The sequence below is a fragment of the Lissotriton vulgaris genome, chromosome 2_1 (genome assembly GCF_964263255.1).
Source record: "Lissotriton vulgaris chromosome 2_1, aLisVul1.2, whole genome shotgun sequence".
NCBI classification, from domain to species: Eukaryota; Metazoa; Chordata; class Amphibia; order Caudata; family Salamandridae; genus Lissotriton; species Lissotriton vulgaris.
This window is the reverse complement of record NC_141687.1, coordinates 287,266,173-287,287,312: the sequence shown is the minus strand read 5'-3', so window position 1 is coordinate 287,287,312 and position 21,140 is coordinate 287,266,173. Positions and strand designations below refer to the sequence as shown.

General features: G+C 45.9%; 1 protein-coding gene across 1 annotated transcript in view; it reads left to right on the top strand.

The window, feature by feature from the left end:
- Window positions 1-21,140, top strand: part of CLTC (clathrin heavy chain) — a 972,839-nt gene that overhangs the window by 506,591 nt on the left and 445,108 nt on the right. The window contains exon 14 of the mRNA XM_086954957.1: window positions 10,861-11,024. Within this exon, the coding sequence (XP_086811083.1) occupies window positions 10,861-11,024 (164 nt within the window). The remainder of the gene's footprint in view (window positions 1-10,860; window positions 11,025-21,140) is intronic.

Genomic DNA, 21,140 nt, shown 5'->3' with positions numbered 1-21,140 from the left:
TGAAGGTGGAGGGATGAAACAACCAAATTAATCGAGCGCGAAAATCAAGACGATCTCATCAGAGGATGCTGATTCAGATTCCAATGTCTCCACCAGGGCAACACACATTACCAAGGACCGCAGTAAATAGCACTATCTCCCATCCCTAAGAGGTACCGAGCTCCTTTGCCTCATCTGATGGCTCCGGGCAGCCAGTGCCTCAGGGCATGGTCGGCCTCTACCTACTGAGCCAGACCGGACGCCCTCGATATCGCTTCAAAGCCTCACTCCGCTGTGTCGACCGTTGCTTCAGCCCCGAATCCAAAGATACCCTCGAACCACACACTGAGTCAATCTTTAGAGCCGCGAGCCACCTCCGGGCATTCTGGGTGCCGACCTGCCTCTGGTCCGTCCATGCAGTCGTCGGAGGACAGCGACCAGCCCATCCTGAAATGACTTCAGAAACACCTTGACGCCTGAAACGAGAGGATTCAAAGTCATCTGGGCACAGTCTGATCATGGTGAAGCCTGTCCAGCCATCCAAGGACTCCATCCCTTACAAGAGGAGACTGACTTTTGAGAAGGCCCTCATCCCTTCTGCAGAGCCAACAACCTGTATACCTCAGTGCCACGACAGAGGCACCTCTCCATAGATGCTTGATCCTTCACCACCTCCACTCAAAGGTCCCTCCAATACCTAGCCATGTTAAAGGCATGCTAAAAGCTTCTGGAAAAATCTTCAAGTAGCCGGTAAAAGCCAGTCATCACGCTTCGGGTTGAAAAGAAGTTTAAAGTTTCTCTCTTAGATCTTCCCTATGTCACAGATCAACTATCCAGTGATTCACTGGTGTTTCACACAGTCAAGAAAAGGACTTCCTCACAGAATACAGGGGATGCCCCGACCAGGAGAGTGAGAAATTAGATGCAGCTAGCAAGCTTGTTGCAGTGCAGTCTGCCCCTCAGTGGCACATTGCTAATTCCATTGGGTTGCTCTCTTGGTATGAACAATGCCACTATGAAAGGATCTTAAGATCTATCAGACCAGTACCACTAACTGGGCAGGAATTGGTGGCGGAGGGGAAGATAATCTCCAACACCAATATTTTCTGCGCTCCATACACCAGACACAGCTGCCCACACCATAAATTCTCACCTCCTCCTACAGCGACATGCATGGCTATGTGTCTTGGGTTTTAAACCGGAGGCACAGAAACATCTCATTAATGTACCTTTCAACCGCAAGCATATTTTTAACCCACAGATTTACCGAGATGCTAGAGAAACTAAAGAAAAATACGGACACCGCTAATGCCATGGGTGCACTGCAGATACCAAGTGCTTGAGGCTCCTCTCAATGCGCCTAGTACCCTGGCGCTGCTAAGGCAGCTGCAACCCCAGAAACTTTCACCTCCTACACCAGACTGCAGCAGATCGGTGAGAGAGGTAAAAAACATATCTCAAAGGAGCTACCCCCCCAAAACAGTGATGCTCTCCTCTTCCCCAGTTCTCCATCCACCATCCAATGCAAGTCTGGGGCAGGTTCTAGACATCATACCAGAGGGGTATGGTTTAGAACCTATCCAAGAACCATCCAATATCAGTCTGTGCAGACACAGGTTATCCACGAAACACCAACACCTACTACAATAAGAGTTGCTCCTATTAATTGCCAAAGGGGCCATAGAGCCAGTATTGCTAATGCATTGCGTCAAAGAGGTGTACTCCCTGTATTTGCTCATATCCAAGAAATAAGGCTTCCTCAGGCCTATACTTGATCTCCACCCCTTCAACTGGTACATCCTCACAAAAAAATTATTTCCACATGTTCTCTCTTCAGGGTGTCATCCCTCTGTTTACAGCAAGGCGACTTCATGACCGCCCTCGACTTGAAGCAGACCTACTTCCATATTCCCATTTACCCGGCCCATAGAAGATTTCTGTGGTGAATGGACAATGTTCTCAATTCAAGGTGCTGCCTTTCGGTGTCTCAACCGCACCAGAGTCTTCACCAAATGTCTAGATATAGTAGCCGCACACATCAGCAGGGTGATATCCACGTATTCCCTTACCTCAAAAATTAGATGATTAAGAGAGTTGCGCAGCAGCATTGTCAGCGGGACAGGCAAACCACTAACGACCACCTTCACAAGCTGTGTTTCATGTTAAATATAGCCTAATCTCACAATCATTCCATCCAGGTGCAAGCGTTCCTCTGGGCTACCTTAGACTCAAGAGTGGGGAAGGCTTACCCAAGCCTAGCTGGGATCAATGCTTTCCAAAATCTGCCATATTTTTTCAGCCATATCATCTGGTAACAGTAAGAACAGTACTGAAATTGCGAAGTATGACAGCATTCTTCATTACAATAGTACCACATGCAGGGTTACACATGCATCCCTTACATCAGTGCCTAGCATCACGGTGGTCTCGAGTGGAGAGTCTATGGGAGGATCTAATGTTGATTTGAGGCTATACACAATGCTCTCACTTGGCAGTGGTGGAATGCCAACAGCCTGCTACAGGGTCGGCCCTTTAAGACCTAATTCCACAAGAGACCATCACCATGGACGGTGCGCTCTCCGGATGGGAGGCGTATCTCCAAGATCGCACATTCCATGTCTTGTGGACACCCGCACAGCAGGGCCTCCATATCAACCACCTGGAATTGATGGCTATTTAATTTCTTCATTGAGCATTTCTTCCACTAACTCACAACAAGTTTGTTTTAGTCCGCATGGCTATATTTTACCTACAAAAGCAGGGGATTGGGGGGGGGGGGGGTCATCTCACCTCTTTTGTCAGCTCTAGCTCAGAACATCTGGAAAATGGACAATTCATCACAAGGTGCAGTTGGTCATACAGTACATTTCGAGTCTGGACAGCACCTTGGCCGCTAAGCAGGACTCAACAGGTCCATTAGACCTTACTCATTTACTTCCAGTTATGGAGTTTCCCAACACATAGACCTGTTTGTCACCACAGAAAACACGAAATGCCCAAACTTTGCAGCCAGATTACCACACCTGCGGTCCATGGGCAATGCACTGTGGATGAACTAGTCCGGGATATTTGCCTATGCCATTAAACTTCTCCTTCTCCTACCATTTGTAGTTTACAAGCTGAGGTACGTTCCTCATCCTGGTAGCCCGAGCCTGGGCGTGCCAGCCCTGGTACTTGTGAGAAAGTGCCTCTTTTGCATGGTTATCCCCCATTATTTGCCTGGTGCAGAGGGTCCCTGCCAACCATACCCCTCTGCCAATGCTCCTTCCTTAAAACAAACCCCCATTTGATACTTCTGCTCACTGTAAGTCCCTGGTAAATGGTACCCTGGGTGCCTAGGGCCTTGTGGCTGAAGAGTCCCTTGAGACCCCCCTCACTGGGCCCATGACCCTGCTCTTGCAGTCTGCATACCCCTGTGAGGGAGAAAACAACATAGGTAAGTCACCCTTCTAGCAGGCCTCACAACCCTATGGCAGGGTGCACTATACTCCAGGTAAGGGCATATCTGCAAAGGCAGATATGCCCCTACAATATTGGGCCCCATTTCTTAATATTGTAAGTGCCAGGGAAGCCATAGAGAGCAACTTGAATTCCATGGTACCATGATTGATTCACTGAATACAATTGTGTTTGGTACCAAACGACTCCTATCAATAAATCCCCACTGTTGCCACTGTAGGATTTATTTTACCATGTACACAGAGAGCACCTCAGAGGTGCCCCCTGAATCCCTGCCAACCCTGGTGTATTCTCTGACTGCCTTTAGGCTACCAGCCACATCCAGACAAGTTTCGGGACCCCTGGGCAGCCAGCCCCTGCTCTCTGCGACCCGAACCAATGCGCATACTGGGCAGAGGTGTCATGCCTCCTCCCCCTGTATGGGCCAGTGCTCGAGAAGGGAAGCTTCAAAGGCCTGCTGCCTTTGTAATGCAACCCAGAGCCTCTGCTGCTAGCAGCAGATGCCAGTGCCTGGTTAACACCCCCACTTTGGCGGGAAAACCAGTGGGAGAAATAAGAGGTGGGCACACCTCTGCCAATAAGGTGGAGAAGCGAGGTGAAGCATAATTTTCAGTCCAATAAAGGCTAAGTCTGGGTCTAAGCCTCTTTACCCCAAGTAAAGTGCCCAGTAGCCCTACCTGCTACTCCCCTAAAACGCCTCCTAAATGAAATGTTTAGGTGGCTCCTTTAGACCTGGCACTCATATCTGCGACAATCTAATGAGAAAGAATACACCCTGCAGCAGAAGACAACTGCTTTGGCCCCTGCCCTACCGGCCTGTCTCCTGCTTCTACGACCCTGCGACCTGTCTAGCAGCAGAGACCGCTGAAACCCCGGGAGGACTGTTGCTTTCAACAAAGACTCCAATCTCCCGTCGACATCGGACTTGTCCAGAAGAAACAGACACCAAAGACTCCGGATCCGCGTCTCCTGGCCACTCTGCACCCGATGCCCACGGCTTGAGTCTGAGTGGCTTACCTGTGCAGTGAAGTCTCGCCAGCGATCCTGGCCTTGTGTCCACTTACCTGTTTACCCGCTACATTTGCCCCATAGTATAACATTGGACTGTGTGAAAAAAGTTTTTAAGTGTCGATTTTTCAAAGTGCAAAGTATTTTTCATTAAAAACATGCTTACTTGATTACGAAGACAGGGTCTTAAAATAAAGTCAAAATATCATTTTATAAAATTTTTCTGGATCTCCTGGAGTCATGTGTCCATTATTGATCGCTGTTGTGCAGTAAATGTCTTACACTCCTCTGTGTTAGGCCTAAAGCTGCTCGCCCTCAACACCACCAATAGAGCCCTGTACACTTTTGGGGAACCCCTGGACTTTGTGCACAGTATTACCACCTAGTGGCAATATCATGTTTGAGGAATGTGAGCTGTAGATCACGTGCTTTGCATACTCAGGCCATCTAGTGTTTGGAACTTGTTTTTCCTGACACGAGGTAAGGTGACTCCTCCTTTTGGTGATAGTGCCCATGGGCAACTACTCCATTGTTAGATTGGTTTTTTTCGCCAATGGGTTTGGATGTGCATTGCTGCGCTCAGGTTTGACATTGTTCTTCGGGTTCTCCTCAGTGCGCAATCCACTCTACCCACGTCTGTATTGCTTCGTACGCGTATTTCTACATCTCTGCATAACGTGTCATTCAAAGAAAATTTCAGTTTCGATCGGAAAACTCGTGGAAGGCGTCTGGCCTAACCACGTTAGTCCACCTCGCAGTCGATGGCACAGACTCCATTTAAGTTCTGTTCTTGGTGCCACGCAAAATATCTGTGCACAGACTCGCACAAAGTGTGCAATTTGTGCTTATTTCCAGAGCAGAATGCACAAGACTGCGATGCGTGCAGATCGTTTCGATCCAAGAAAACTCTCCACGATCGTCGGGCTCGATGACGTGAAACGCAAAGCCAGAACATTGAATACATGCCAGACATTTTCGATGAAGGATCCGAGCAAGAAGAATTTGATGCACAAGGAGCCAAAGAGGAATAGGAAGAGCAGCCCTTATCCATACCAGAATCTGACTCGCAGATGGAAGAGGACATACCGCAGGGTCAAGGTCCAGTGAGTACCGAATACCCCTTGCCCAGAAATCCTACTCAAACTAAGCAAAAGGCTTAGATTCCACCTGTGGGCCAAGATCGAGTCAGCCACACTCGGCCACGGAGCCAAAACCTTCAAGCTCAAAGCCGAAGACTGCTTCAGAGCTGAAACCCTCAACGTTGAAATTGAAAAGTACTTTGGAGCTGAAACCTCCTGCACCGAAAAGTCATTCCATCCCGGCACCAAAGTAGTCTATGCTGAAACCGAAAGATTCTCCTTTCAAGCTTCAGTATCCTATTTTCGACTTCCCAAATCAGATCCTAAACAAAAGGAACTTTACATTAATCCTGATACAGGATATCTTCTTACCAAACTGCCTCACAAACGCAAATCTGAGTCGGAGGACATACAATATAAGATTCCTTTAAAAAAGAATGCGAATACAAACCCTTCTCCTCCTCCTCTTCACCATGTTCCCTGACACCTTCATCACCTTCAACATTAGAGCAATTACATATCGCACCAAAGAACTCTTCACCCTCACAGCCTGATGACGTAGATTATGCGAATATTCAATTACCTGTAGATCCTTGCAAAGGCTAGATTGTTGATCCACCTACAGATAATGACCCAGACTTTTACCCTGCAAAGCCTTCCCCTCCTGACGACAAATGTTTGTTATTTGGAGCTGCTTGCTAGAGCTGCACAATTTCATGGGGTACAGATACACAGTTAATACCTAGAAGATGATTTCTTGTTTGAAACTTTGAGTAGTACACACAGATCTGGTCAGACTCTCCCTATGCTCAAAGGCATAATGAGACATGCAGAGGACATCTTTAAGGACCCTGTTCGTGCTCATATTCTGACCCCCAGAATAGATCAGAAGTATAAGCCTGCACAGTCTGATCAAGTCTTCATTAAGGGGCAGTTACCACTAGACTCCCTTGTATCTAATGCCTGTAAACGGGCTCATTCAAAACCTCTGGAGATGCTCCAACCTCTGGCAATGAGCCAAAATTAATAGACACCTCTGGCAAACGAATAGCTTCCATGTGGTGAGTCATTGGTGCATTGACAACACCCAGGCCCTCTTAACCAGGTATAATTGTGCTCATCTGGGAGATATTGGAGCAATTGCTCCATTTCGTCCCAGTGCGTTCTAAGGTAAAGCACAGAATTTAATACAGGAAGGAAATCACACCTTTAATTTCTCTATTAGATGTGCCTTAGATGCTGCTGATACCGCAGCTCGAGAGATTAACACTAGTGGCTTACTTAGGAGACGTGCCTGGTTGAGGATTTCTGTTTTCAAACCTAAAGTCCAGCAATTCATCTTACACACTTCATTTTATAAAGAGCATATTTTTGGGCCTTAAATTGATCGGGCGTTAGAGAAAATGAAAAAAGACACTGATGTAGCTTAATCGATGAGATCCTTACAGTCTCCTTCAAACCGGGGCTCCTTTTACCGTGGGGGGTCCAAAACCACATCCTCACACCAATGTTTCTTCGTATAAAGTCAACACTCAATCTTCCTCCACAAGAGGCTTCTTTAGAGGACTATACAGAGGAAACAACGGCAAGAATAGGGGAAAGAGTTCTACATCCGTAACTGCCCTTCCCCTAACAAGCAGTGAATTACCTACATTTCCCCCGATCATCTAACACTTGTTGGGGGACGACATCTACAGTGCCTTTCCATTTGGCAATCCATAACAGACAAATGGGTGTTAGGAATTATCCAACATAGTTATTGCCTGAAGCTAACCATCAATCCTCCAAACATTCCACCTTATTCTCACAAACGGTCACCAGAACATTTGCACATGCTCAAACAGGAAGCCTAGTCTCTCTTGCTAAAAGAAGCAATAGATCCATTATCATTACAGTTCCAAGTTTTAGGCGTTAACTCCTTGGATTTTCTAATTCCCATAAAGTATGGTTCATTAAGACCTATTCTGGACCTCAGACAACTGAAGCACTACATACTGGCAGAACCTTTCCACATGGTGACACTTCAACAAGTGCTTCCACTTTTATAACAGGGTGACTTAGTCTACTCTAGACGTAAAGGACGCATATTCAACATTTCAATTCACCCCGCTCAACGCAAATATATCAGATTTGTGATAGCGGGTCAACATTAGCAATTCAAAGCACTAATGTTTGGAGTCACTACTGCTCCCAGAATACTTACCAAATGCCTTGTAGTAGTCGCATCTCATCAAAGACAGCACATACAAGTCTTCCCCCTACCTGATGACTGGCTCATCAAAGCCTTACCAGAAGTGTCTCCAACACACTCGATCCACAATTCACCTACTACGTCAAATAGGGTGTACAGTGAATGCTTTGATGTCCCATCTGCAGCCTTTAAACACACAGCTTTATCTGGGAGCCACCATAGTCACTCAGAAAGCTCTAGCCTCTCCTAGTGCAGCCAGAATTCACAGTATTCACTTTCTTCTCACTCGGTTTAAGCCCAATCACTCATTACCAGCCAGAGTCTTCATGCAACAACTGGGAATTATGGCGTCTTGCATCATAATCTTACCCCATAAAAGACTTCACAAGCATCCCCTTCAAGAATGCTTAGCAAGTCAGTGGAACCAGTCACAGGGTTGATTAACCGATCTGCCTGATGGTAGACAGCTGCACCCATTGCTCTCTGCAGTGGTGGAACCCACAACACTTTATCCAAAGAGCAGCCCTTCCTCAACCCCGTTCCACAGACAGTACTAACAGCAGATGCATCGCTCACTGGTTGGGGTGCTCTCAGGATCACACAATCCCAGGGCTGTGAAGTCTAAAGCACAAAAATCTCAATATAAACCACCTAAAGCTACTAGCAGTGTTTCTAGTGCTCAAAGCCTGTCAAGCTCCCCTCGTAGGCAAAGCTGTCCTAGTCCACACGGACAACATGACAGCTATGTACTATATACAAAAACAGGGGGGGCTCTTTCCAACTGTCACGCCTAGCACAAGTCATTTGGAAATGGGCCATTCACCACAAGATTAATCTCCTGGCAGAACACCTTACAGGAGAAAACAATCAGATTGCAGACTTGATCAGCAGACCGAGGCAGCAAATCCACGAATATTAACTTCATCCTGAGGTTCTTCTCCTTCTTTCAGGAATGGGGATTTCCTCAGATAGACCGGTTTGCCACAGCAGAAAATGTAAAATGCCCAAGATTCATCTACAGGTTCCCACACCCGCTCTCCAAAGGCAATGCAGGCAGTAGTTCCACACCAAAAGCTGCATTACGCCTCCAGTGTCCTCATTCAGAGCCATGGCGAAATGAGGCCTCCAAATCCCAAAGAACTCAACATGCCGATCTGGCTCATAAAGTCATTGTTTGGTTATTTACACCTATCCCCAGACTGTAGGAATACTACCAGGGCATGCTATGCAGCAGAATGGAAGCGATTTGTTACCTATTGTAACAACAATATCAATCCTCTTGACGCTTCTGTACAGATCACCTGTTATTTGTTACATGTCTGGACTAGGCTACACATTTATTCAGTTACATCTGGCATCAGTAGCTGTATACTTACAAAACAGACAACACTTATCTTTATTCAGAGTACCAGTGATTAAAACCTTTATGGAAGGATTAAAAAGAGTGGTACCACCAGGAGTCCCACCTGCACCAGTGGAACCTAAACAGTCCTAACAAGGCTAATGGGTCCACCATTTGAACCAATGCATAGGTGGCAATTACAATTCCTCTCATGGAAAGTTGCTTTCCTCATCGCAATAACTTCACTGAGGTCAGCTGGTGATCTCAAGGCATTAACTATACAAGTACAAGAGCCCTTCTTTCAGTTTCACAGAGACAGAGTAGTTCTTCTCACCGATCGTACATTTCTCCCTAAAGAATTTTCTGAATTTCATATCAATCAATCGGTTGAGTTACCTGTGTTCTTTCCTCAACCTGATTCTGTAGCAGGATGCGCTCTACATACCCTTGATGTTAGAAGAGCTCTACTATATTACGTTGAAAGAACAAAAGAATTTCACAAAACAAAGCAACTTTGTTGCTTTTGCTCCACCACACAAAGGCAATCCCATATCTAAATCAGGCATTGTAAGATGGATTGTAAAATTTACCCAGACATGTTAATCGAAAGCAAAAAGAACTGTGATAAAACCACTGGAGCGCATTCCACTCTCAAAATAGTGGCTACTATGGCCTTCTTGGGGAATATTCCCCTAGCTGACATCTTTAAGGCAGGAACATGGTCTGAATGGCACACATTCACCTGGCATTATTGTTTAGATGTGCTTGCAAGGCAACAAGCTAATGTAAGCCAGGCAGTATTTAAAACACTATTTCAGACAACTACAGGTTAGCCACCGCTGTGGCAGCATACTGCTTTATAGTCTATGCAAAGCATGTGATCTATAGTTCACATGCCTTGAACGGATAATGTTTCTTATCCAGTATGCATCTGTTCTTGGCATGTAGAGCTGTAGACAAAATATGCGCCCACCCGTCTCCCCAGTCTCCTGTAGTTGTTGCAGTTCTCAGTTTACATACATATGCATGGACATCTCTGTTCTGCACTTACTAACTCCTTTCTCACCCTCTCCTGGAAAACAATCTGAAATTGGAGTCTATGCCCATGCGCACTATCACCAAAAGGAGGAGTCACCTTACCTCGTGACTTCAAAGACTTCTTCGAAGAAAAACAACTTACAAACACCAGACCCAACACTAGATGGCAGTAGTATGCAAAACATGTGAAACTACAGCTGTACATGCCAAGAACAGATGCTTCCTGCATAAGTAACATTATCCATACAGATCCAGCTTCCTACAGTAATCCACTCTGTTAGAACACTCCCTTGTTCCTCACAAGAAGATTCACAACAGCCCAGATCTTCTCACGCAAAACAACGGAGAACTCCAGTGCCCCAGTCCGCAGTAGCTCAATCTTGCGATTTTGCTCCTGATGTCAGAGTTTGGTTATTTAAAAATTTCTTTGCGAGGCATGCAGACCTGCTACAAACGGTCAATTAGTAGCGTTTTGTGCACTATTGCCTTCCCAAACATATCCATGCTCGCACACAGTCCGTACAAGACATTGTCTGTTACCGCCATCTTCAACAGTCAGGCCTTGCCTACACCTCCATTTGGCTACATTTGACTGCTGTGGTTGCTTAAGTATCCTTCACAAAGAGAATTACCAAAGGTAACATTTATTTGTAATGTAACTGTCCCCATGTTTAGTGAAGTTGTCAGCAGCATTTATCTGTCAAAATAATTATTTATGAGAACAACTTATTTTGGTCTATATATTTTGATTTCCCCTGTTTTAGGTCTGTTTTATTTCTTGGGATCCATTGTTAACTTCAGCCAGGACCCTGATGTTCACTTCAAATACATCCAAGCTGCCTGCAAGACAGGCCAAATTAAGGAGGTGGAACGTATTTGCAGAGAAAGCAATTGCTACGATCCTGAGCGTGTGAAAAATTTCCTGAAGGTAGGATTTAGACCGCAGCGAAAGCATGCTACCGGTATATGGTGGTTGCTGGTATGACCTACACAATTGGCATTTCGACAGTGCTTGCATGATCTTTAGCAGGATACAATCCTAAAATGGTGACTATATAATTTGTGTGTTGAATTTTTAAAGGGTATCCTTCAACATTTTGGAGCCTGGTATTGTACATTCTTTAATTGCAAAGCCAATAAGACATTTAATTTTCCTAGTAAAGTCAAAAAATTTCCCTCCCTGTATATAACTATTAAAGCCAGGTAATAGCTAGTTTTGTAAGGGCTGCTGTTTATTTGAACATTTAACTCACATTTTATGAATTCTGGCACATATCACTGAAACGCTTGTTGAATGACTAAGTACAGTATGTGTAATACTTTTCCTACTACTCTTACCCTGCACTCAGTGCTTATCCCGGAGTGTACCCTGCTCACTACTTTCAGACAGACCCAGAATAGTCGAATACAAAAGTGTAGTAAACTATTCCCATCTTATTTTAATTTGTATTTTGCAATTTTACTTGGCATGAGAAGGCTTAGACAGACTAGCTCTAAAGAAAACAGGTCATATAGCTCTCAACAATAGCTAAATAAAACAGCTTACTGTACAGCTTGTATGAATTAATTCAGATTTGTTTCCAAAGAGGGTGTTCTGGTACTGGAAGGAAGAGGTTGTAGCAGGTGGATTAGTCCAGTTGAAAGCCTAGTTTTCAGATTTCTTTTTCCTTGTAAAGGCAATCTGAGATATGAAATGAAAAGATACTTGTAAAGCGCATGGCTACCATGAGACCTCCCAGCGCTAAGAACCTAGTCTGTGAGTGACCACTTTAACTGGATGGATATAAACCTGTTTTCAGCTGCTTATGAAAAGCCAGATGGTCTTCTTCTAACCGAATATAGTCAGGAAGGGTGTTCCATCTTCTGGAGGCAATATACGAGAATAGTTGGCCTCCACTTCTGGTCTTGCAAATTCTCGGGATAGTGGCCAGGCGTTTGTTTCCAGAGCGCAGAGCTCTGTTGGGATGATATGGGACAATGATTCATGGTAGGATTGGCAGACTTTTTGCATCCATGATTTTGTGGGTGACGCAGAGGGCTTTGAACTGAATCCTCTCTGCGACAGGCAGCCAGTGAAGCGAAGCTATGGCTGCTCGGGCTGCACAGTTCTGCACTGCCTGGAGTCTCATTATTGTGGATCGTGGTGATCCGACATAGAGCGTTCACGTAGTCCAAGCGGGAGAGGATTAATGCTTGGACCACTAATTTCTTAGTCTCCCAGGACAATATCAGAAAAACTTTCCTCCTCATCCTTAGTAATCCGAAGCAGAATCCTGCAACCTTCTGCGCTTGGACTTTGAGGTTTAGTTTATTGTCCAGCCATACTCCCAAGCTTTTTATTTAGTCTTTGGGGGTTGGGGCGCTGCCCAGACAATTAGGCCACAAGGAGGTTTACCCCTCTGGGAGAGGTTTACCCAGAAGCATCAATTCTGTTTTTGATCCGTTTAGTTGAAAGAAGGAGCGCTCCATCCAGGCTGAGATTGTTTTAAGACATTTGGGTAAATTGTTTGGGCTGTGTCCTGGTTGGTTGAGGGATACTATCAACTGTGTGTCATCAGCATATGTAACAATTTGGATGCCAAAGGGCTCAACTATTTTGGAAAGGGTGGGCTCATGTAAATATTAAAAAGGGCGGGGCACAGGGATGAGCCCTGTGTCACCCCACACCTCAAGGGCATGCTTCTAGAGGTGCAGTTTTCCTCGACGACTTGGAATGAGCGGCCGTCTAAGAAAGACTCCAGCCACCTCAGTCCAACCCCGATATCCCTGCCTCTCTAATCCTAGAGATAAGCAGATGATGGTCGACGGTATCGAAGGCTGCACTCTGGTCCAGGAGGATAATTGCTGCCGAGCCTCCGGAGTCCATAATTTTTCTAGTTTCCTCAGTGACCGCAGTCAAGGCTGTCTCTGTGCCTTGCTGCGGTCTAAAACCTGTTTTTGTAGAGTGAAAACAGTTGTTGTCTCCCAGATATGTGGACAAGATGGCATTCACATGTTTCTCTGTGATTTTAGAAATTTCTGGCAGCAATAAAATCGGGCGACAATTCGAGAACACTTCTGGGTCGGCTCCTACTTTTTTAAGCAGTGCTCTAACCATGGCTTGCTTCCATAAAGATGGGACCTTGCCTGTGCTTAAGGATAGATTTATGAGTTCTAATATGGTAGGAACGATTGTATGGGAGACTTGATTTAGGACGGTAGGTGGGGCCATGTCTCTTGGGGAGCCTGATTTTAATTTATTCAAGTAAATTTTAAGGGATTCCAGGTCCAGGGGAGCAAAGGCCTTTAAATCTGTTACTAATCGGCTCCCTTCATTATCTATCTGAGGGGTATTTTGGGAGGTGGTTGGTGATGGAAAGGTTAGGTAGATGGATTAGATCTTAGTATGAAAAATTCCGCTATGTCATTACAGCGTTTAACTGTATCAGCTACAGGTGGTGGTGATTGTTTTAAAAATTCCAAACATTTCTCGCGGGGCATTGGCGGCTGAGGAGATTTTAGTTTCGTAGTACTTGGCTTGAGTTCCACAGATTTCCAATTTGTACACTTTTAAAGCTTCTCTGTAGATTTGTTTTTTTCTACTAAGAATTCTTTTCTCCGCTGTCTGTTTACACTTTAGTTTGAGTTCTCCGAGGCCGGGGGCGTACCACGCTATCTTTTTCAAGCCCTTCTTTTTGTTCCTGTTGAGTATGGCAGCAAACAATGATAGCGGCGGGGGCCTTTAAGGCGGTCACTTGTTTGTATGCTAGAATGTTAAATGAGGGACTGGTGCCCTTGGACGACCTGAAGGCAAAATGGGAAGCGGGCATAGAAAAACCTATACCGGAAGCGGCCTGGCGCAGATACTGAGGAGAGCTTAGAAGAGCACGAGAAAGGCAAGGTTTCAGCTGGTGCATTTTTATATACTTCACAGAGCGTATCTGACCCCTGGGAGGATAAGGAAATATTTTAGGGTGGAAGGAGTGGCATGCCCCCGCTGTGTACACGAAGGGGCAGAATTGGAACATATGTTGTGGTCATGCACTAAATTGAGGGACTACTGGGAAGAGGTAGGTGACACACTGAACACAGTCACGGAGCGACAGCTGACATTTGATATGGCAACTTGTATATTGCTCTGGTTCCCACACACTCCTAAAACAAAAATAACGAGCAAGTTTGTGGACATGGGGTTAATTCTAGCAAAAATGGAGATAGCGAAGCGTTGGAAGGCAAGAGAAGGGCCTATGGGTTGGAAATGGAGAACTGAGTTTTTAAAGTGGGCAAGCAGCGAAAGTGAGCAGATATCAGCAGGCGAAGCGACTGATTTTTTTCCTTTTAAAGGCAATCTGAGAAATGAAATGAAAGAAAAGGTACTTGTAGAGCGCATGGCTACCATGAGACCTCCCAGCGCTAAGAACCTAGTCCGTGAGTGACCACTGTAACTGGATGGATTTAAAAATGTTTTCAGCTGCTTACGAAAAGCCAGATGGTCTTCTAACCGAATATAGTGAGGAAGGGTGTTCCATCTTCTGGAGGCAACATACGAGAATCGTTGGCCTCCACTTCTGGTCTTGCAAATTCTCGGGATAGTGGCCAGGCGTTTGTTTCCAGAGCGCAAAGCTCTGTTGGGATGATATGGGACAATGATTGACTGTAGGATTGGCAGACTTTTGGCAGCCATGATCTTGTGGGTGACACAGAGGGCTTTGAACTGAATCCTCTCTGCGACAGGCAGCCAGTGAAGCGAAGCTATGGCTGCACAATTCTGTACTGCCTGGAGTCTCAAAAGGCGATTGAGTCGGCGAAAGCATGTGAGGCGCTGGTTCAGGCACTGTTAGAGATTCACGGACGGAGCCTAGGGACTGAAGAAGAAGAGAATGGGGCCCCCCAGGTGCGATAGATACATTGAGGAATGCCACAGAATATGGCCGCGAAGCAATATAAGAATGTTGCCGAAGATAGCAGTCACACACCGAGCAGAGGGAGGAGGGAGTTGGGGAAGGGGGGTGGTAAAATAGGGTTGGACTTACTGTATTGACGCATTGGTAGGGTTAAGTACTATCTTTCTTCGCCATGGGGAGCAGCATTAATAAAGAAGAGAAAGGAGGATGAAACAGGAGTGATAGGGGAAGATATAGGGCAGGAAAGTGATATTGACGTGTAAAAACTGTACCTAAAATCAATAAAATTGTGTTAAAAAAAAAAAATCAATTGAATATGGCAGCGAGGTTTTCAGAGGCAGGGACTCTCGACTACTGGACACCACTAAGACAAAAGCATACATAGTAAAGTTAAACTTACCGCCTTATATGTCACCAGCACAGATTCGGCTCTAACTTGGTCTAACGAAGCATCTCCTTGCAAGGTGAGGTTCGTACATAAAGTGCTGGCCTAAAATTAAGAACCCCACCACAAACGCACTGAATCACCAGCTCTGGCAGGAACTGTGAAGCATAACCTACCTGCCGGCCAATGCCTACCTGGAGGAATTGCTCGCCATAACCGGATTAGTCGACCTATAGGAAACCTCAACAATGCATTTGCACTTTAAAAGCATCACTAATAAGGTTGTCAAACTCTCCTTTGTAGAAGACAAAGCTGCATTTGCACACAGGAGCCATGCATGGATGACTCTATCCAATTATAAATCATTTGGATCACTGGCATACTTCGAACTAGGGTACTCAAGCTAGTCTAAAGAAGCCTTCTTAAAGCACAGGCTTGGAATCCTGTCAGCCACACCTCATCTTCCACCATGGCTGAGAAAGAACTACGTGAATTCATGCCAGCTATGTGGAGTTGGAAAGGAGGACATTGAACACATAATATGTTCCTGCATAAAGCCTAATAAGGAAAGGGTTGGCCTGCTAAAAACTAATTTTAACGAACGAGGCATACGCACATGGAGACAAGCACTACTCGCATGCTTCAATCCAATGGATCCACAACTGAATGGAAAGCTTGTAAAGTTCCTATTTTTAGAAGCATCCAAGCAAAAGATGCTTGTTACTACAAAAAGCGTACTAACTCTTCACAGGCTCCCAGCAAAAAGACACTGAACACTGTACTTTTAACTTGCGCACATGTGCACTGATACTTAACCTTTTAACAGTGCATTGATCAAAGTCATTTAACCACTTCCATGCTAGTGACAAGGTCAACTCGTCATGGGCTTTACCTGCCCTGTGCTTATGACGAGTTGACCTTGTCACAAACAATGGTAAATGTGGGAATCCAGCACCCAGCGGGAAAACCCTTAGCAGCCAAGGTGTTAATCAAAACATTTCACTTGAATGCATTTTTGTAATGGTTTTAATTAATCAAATTCAATAAAAAAAGTACTTACTCATACTTAGCGCTCTACAAATCTGTCACATTACATGCTCGGTGGAACAACATTCTTGGCTGTGGCAGAGTGGAGCGTGTGTGAATGAAAGTAAAGAGGAAAATCTAAACCTAATATAGATGAGTCTAGCATTGTTGAGGGCCTGATGAACTAAGCACAGAGATTTAAACAGCGAATGTTGGTGGATAGTGAGCCAGTGTAGTTTCATGAAAATTGTGATCGGAATACAGGGGGCCGGTTGGGAAGATTTAAAATAAGAGAAGCGGCAGCATTTTGAATAACTTTTAGATAAAGTGGTGTGCTTGAGTACCCATGTAGAGTGAGTTCCTGAAGTCGAGGAGACACAGTTAGGGACTGGATAACAGTCTTTGGTGAAGGGAGAGGGATAACATTTCTTAGTGTCCTCAAAAGCTGAAAACGTGGTTGCAACTCATGGTTTGTTTTGAAAAAGAGATGGCAATGAAATAGAAAACCAGAATTTTTAGCTGAGGGATTAGGGTAGTGCCAAGTTCTGAACACCATCAAAACAAGAACCAGATGGAGGACTGAATATCAAGGACGAGGACTTCATCTTGTCCCGGTTAAGCTTGTGACATTTATTATTTATCCAGTCAGTGACTGAAGTCATGCAGGCATTGAAATTGTATTGAAGCCAAACGATTTGACAATAGCTGCTATAAGGGTGATGTAGATATTGAAGCTGGCAAGGTTTTGTGAAGAGCACCCGGGTCCCATGCAGGTAACTGGGACAAAAGAGTAGCTTAAGGACAATAATGCAATGGACTGACTTCTAGTCAGAACTAAAGGATTGCAATCGAGCAAGGGCTTATTCCAATATGGTATGTGAGACCATGTCCGAGGCTGCAGGAAGATCAAGTAGAATCAGGGTAGTAGTCACGCTGACCCAATATCAATCAGGTCATCTAACATAGCAAGGCAGTTTCAGTGGTGTGTACTGGGTAGAAACAAGAATGGTATAGACCTAGCTGAGATTGTTTCTACTATATAGCAGAACAGTTGATTTTTGTTACAGAATGTTCATATTATAAGCCTACAGAGAAACGGTGTGATAATTTCTCAAACGTGTATTCTGCAGTAAGCGTCTTCGGTAACAGCAGGACTAGTGGCTGTTTCCAAAGGTCCAGCCCTGTAGTTGTACTGAGGAATATGTTGCAAAGATCTAATGAGTCAGGGCAGATAGTATCTGCTGCTACAGATAACCTATGGGGCATAGCTAATTGAGTTCTAGATTTGATAACACTAAGTGAGGAGAGTATGCTCTCAATAACACTGAGAACTGAGAGAGGGTTATTATTGGATAGAACTGGCACATTCCCCAAATAAGGGTAGGATACACTGTCAAAGGACGATTGTTTAGGGAATATTAAGTAAGCCCAAGTCATTGTATCTTGAAATAAGATAGAAAGGTTAGGCTAGAGGTCCTGGCAAGGTAGTTTGACATTGTTACAAGTTGAATGGTGAGTCTTTTAACAGTGGCGAAAAATTCACTAGAGAAATTATCAGCTAACTGGATCCCAATTTTGTAAGAGATGTTCTGATGGATACATCTGCCAGTGGATTCCTCACCTTGTGAATATCCCATGCGCCAGCAACATTCGGAAACTTTTGTAGCTCTCCACGCTGACGAGGAGGTAGACAACGTCACAAAGGCACGACTCCGCTCGCGACCTTGCTGACGTCACTGGACCCATAAGAGAGCCTCGTCGGCGTGATGACGTCAGTTCCCCTTTTTTCCGCGCCGTCGACGCTAACGGTTTCTGGGACTCTCCGTAGCTTGTTACTTTGTTTTTTCCAGTTGTATCCTGTTTTCTCTTTTTCTCTCTTCTCAAGGATGTCTTTGAGAAAATCCGGTTTTAAGCCTTGCAGGGAGTGCGGTGGACATAGGTCCATAACGGATCCACACGACGATTGTGTTTGGAGTTTGTCATCTGACCATGATGTCGAAACATAGGAAGAAGAGGCATGGCTCTCGGCGCCGATCGGAGGAAGTCCAGTCGTCGACCTCGAAGGGTCATCGACATCGGAAGAAGTATATATCTCCCTCTCCAGCCCCGGTGAGAGTTGTTGCTCCAGTGGATTCACCTGCGCAGTCCCCGGCGCAGTCACCGGCACCGAATCCTTCCCCGGTACATTCCTTGGTTCTTGTGGAAGAGGGGCCTGTACCTGATAGGCCATCGACTCCGGTGGATACCCCGTCGGCAGGCCCGAATCCGGTGGCTCCTATGCCGATGCCAGGCGAGTACCCTCAATTTTCTGTTCCAGGGCAAGATCCGTCCCAATAACCTTAATGGGAAGGACCGGAGTCTTTGCAAGGGCAATGTACCCCTCTGGTGCACCTTCGGGTCCCATGGGTCCTATGGCATTCAATTTGGGAGTTCCATAAGCTTATGCTCCAGCTCCGTTCATGCCATTTCTTCCTGCCGCTCCTTCATGGCATTTTCCGGCGCCGAGAACGTCGGCCCCCGACTCAGATTCCTCCATCTCCGGCGCCGTCAGCGCGGCTTTGTTCGACTTCGAAGGCGCCGCTGGATCCGAGTTCGACGCCGGTTCCGAATCAGTCGGATCTGTGTATGACTCCGTTGGCCCCGAAGGTGAGGTCCAGACCTGAGGCATAGAGGTGACTGGAGGAGCAGCATTATAGAGAAAATGAGATGGAGGAATGAGAGCTTCATGAGTCTGAGAACCTTTTTGAAGATGTAAGGGAGGCAAGTGGTTTGGATTTATCTCCAGAATGGCAACTTTCACCTCCTTCTGATGTTCCTTCCAGTGATGTGGTACCTTACCATGTTGTGATTCGTATGGCTGCTGATCTTTTGAACTTGCAACTCCCTACTCCAGAATTTAAGTCCAATATTCTGACGGAGATGCTTCATTCTCCTTCTACAGTCATTGAGCCCTTGCTTCCTTTTAATGAAGCTATTACAGAGCCGATTTTGGATGTTTGGCAAAAACCCTTTTCTGCTCCTGCAGTTTCGAGGTCGGTTGCCAGACGTTATAGGGCGGCTCCAGGTGATCCAGAGTTTTTATCTTCTCAACCTGCGCCTGAGAGTTTGGTTATTCAGGCTGCATGCTCAAAGAAATCGGCTGGAGCTTCTCCTGGTGATAGAGAGTCTAAGAGAATGGATCAGGCTGCTAAAAAGGTATATTTATCAGCTTCTATGGCTCTCAAATCCACCAATGTCACTTGCCTTTTGGGCAGATATATCCATGCTTTAATGGATTCTGTAAGTCAACTGGCCCCAAAGTTGTCAGAGTAGGACAGAAAGAACTTGTCCTGACTTTGTTGAGAAACTGCGCGAACGAAGTACTTCCAGAGCAGGAAAGTGGTCCGGGATGCTACTCACGGTATTTCCTGATACCCAGGAAGGATGGCAGGTTACGTCTAATCCTGGATCTCAGGATCTTGAATCTTTTTCTGAAGCAAGAAAAGTTCAAGATGCTCACCCTAGCGCAGGTTCTTCAAGCGCTGCAGCAAGAGGACTGGATGGTGTCGATCGACTTGCAGGTCGTTTATTTTCATATCCTGATCCTGAAGTCGGAAGTATCTCTGTTTCACGATGGGGTCGCAACATTATCAGTTTGTGGTCCTTCCGTTTGGACTTACTACTGCACCTTGAGTCTTCACCAAGGTGATGGCAGTGGTGACAGCCCATCTCAGAAAATCGGGGATTCCAGTTTTCCCCTATCTGGACGACTGGCTGATCAAAGCGGGGTTGCCAGAGAAGGTGCTTCATCATTTCCAGGTGACAACTCAGCTGTTGTACAAGTTGGGTTTTTCGATAAATGTGCCCAAGTCTCACCTGGTGCCCTCTCAGTGCAACCTGTTCATAGGGGCAGTACTGGACTCTGTGTGTTGTGCATTCTCTCCTCCTCAAAGGATTCTCGACATTCAGGAAATGATTACCTTGTTTTACAATGTCCTGAAGTTCCTACGCCTTCTCGGTCTGTTTGCTTCCTGCATTCTGTTGGTCAACCATGCACGCTGGCACATGAGGGCGCTCCAGTGGTGCCTCCACAGGCAGTGGTATCAGCACAAGGGAGATCTCAGGGAGTCGGTGAGGATCTCCAGAGGAGCTGCAGCGGATCTGTCTCGGTGGAGCGTGGAGGGCAATCTGTCTCAGGGAAAGCCCTTCTGCTTAACTCCATCGGTGGCCACGGTGATAACGGATGCATCCACTCTAGGGTGGGGTGCTCATCCGGGGGACCAGGAGATCAAGGGTCTTTGGTCTCCAGAGAAAAGGTTTCTTCACATCAACCTTCTAGAGTTGCAGAGAATACTTTTAGCGCTCAAAGCCTTCCTCCCCTCCCTTTGCGGTCAGTCAGTTCAAGTCCTAACTGACAACACTACCGCGATGTGCTATGTCCACAAACAGGGAGGAGTGGGGTCGCATTGTCTCTGCAGAGAGGCTCTGCGTCTCTGGTCCTGGGCTCAGGACCATCCGATTTGTCTGATGGCAAATAATCTAGTAGGAGTTCTGAACGTACGTGCAGACAGTCTCAGTCTGGAGTTCTCTGCCGACCACGAGTGGAGGCTTCATCCGGAGGTGGTTCGTCATGTCTTCCGGACGTGGGAAATTCCTCGGGTGGACCGGTTTGCCACTCAAGAGAATGCTCAATGCCTGTCATTCTGCAGTCTCCAGTATCCGATGCAGGGAGCTTTGGGGGACGCGTTTCAGTTGAGTTGGAGCTCGCAAC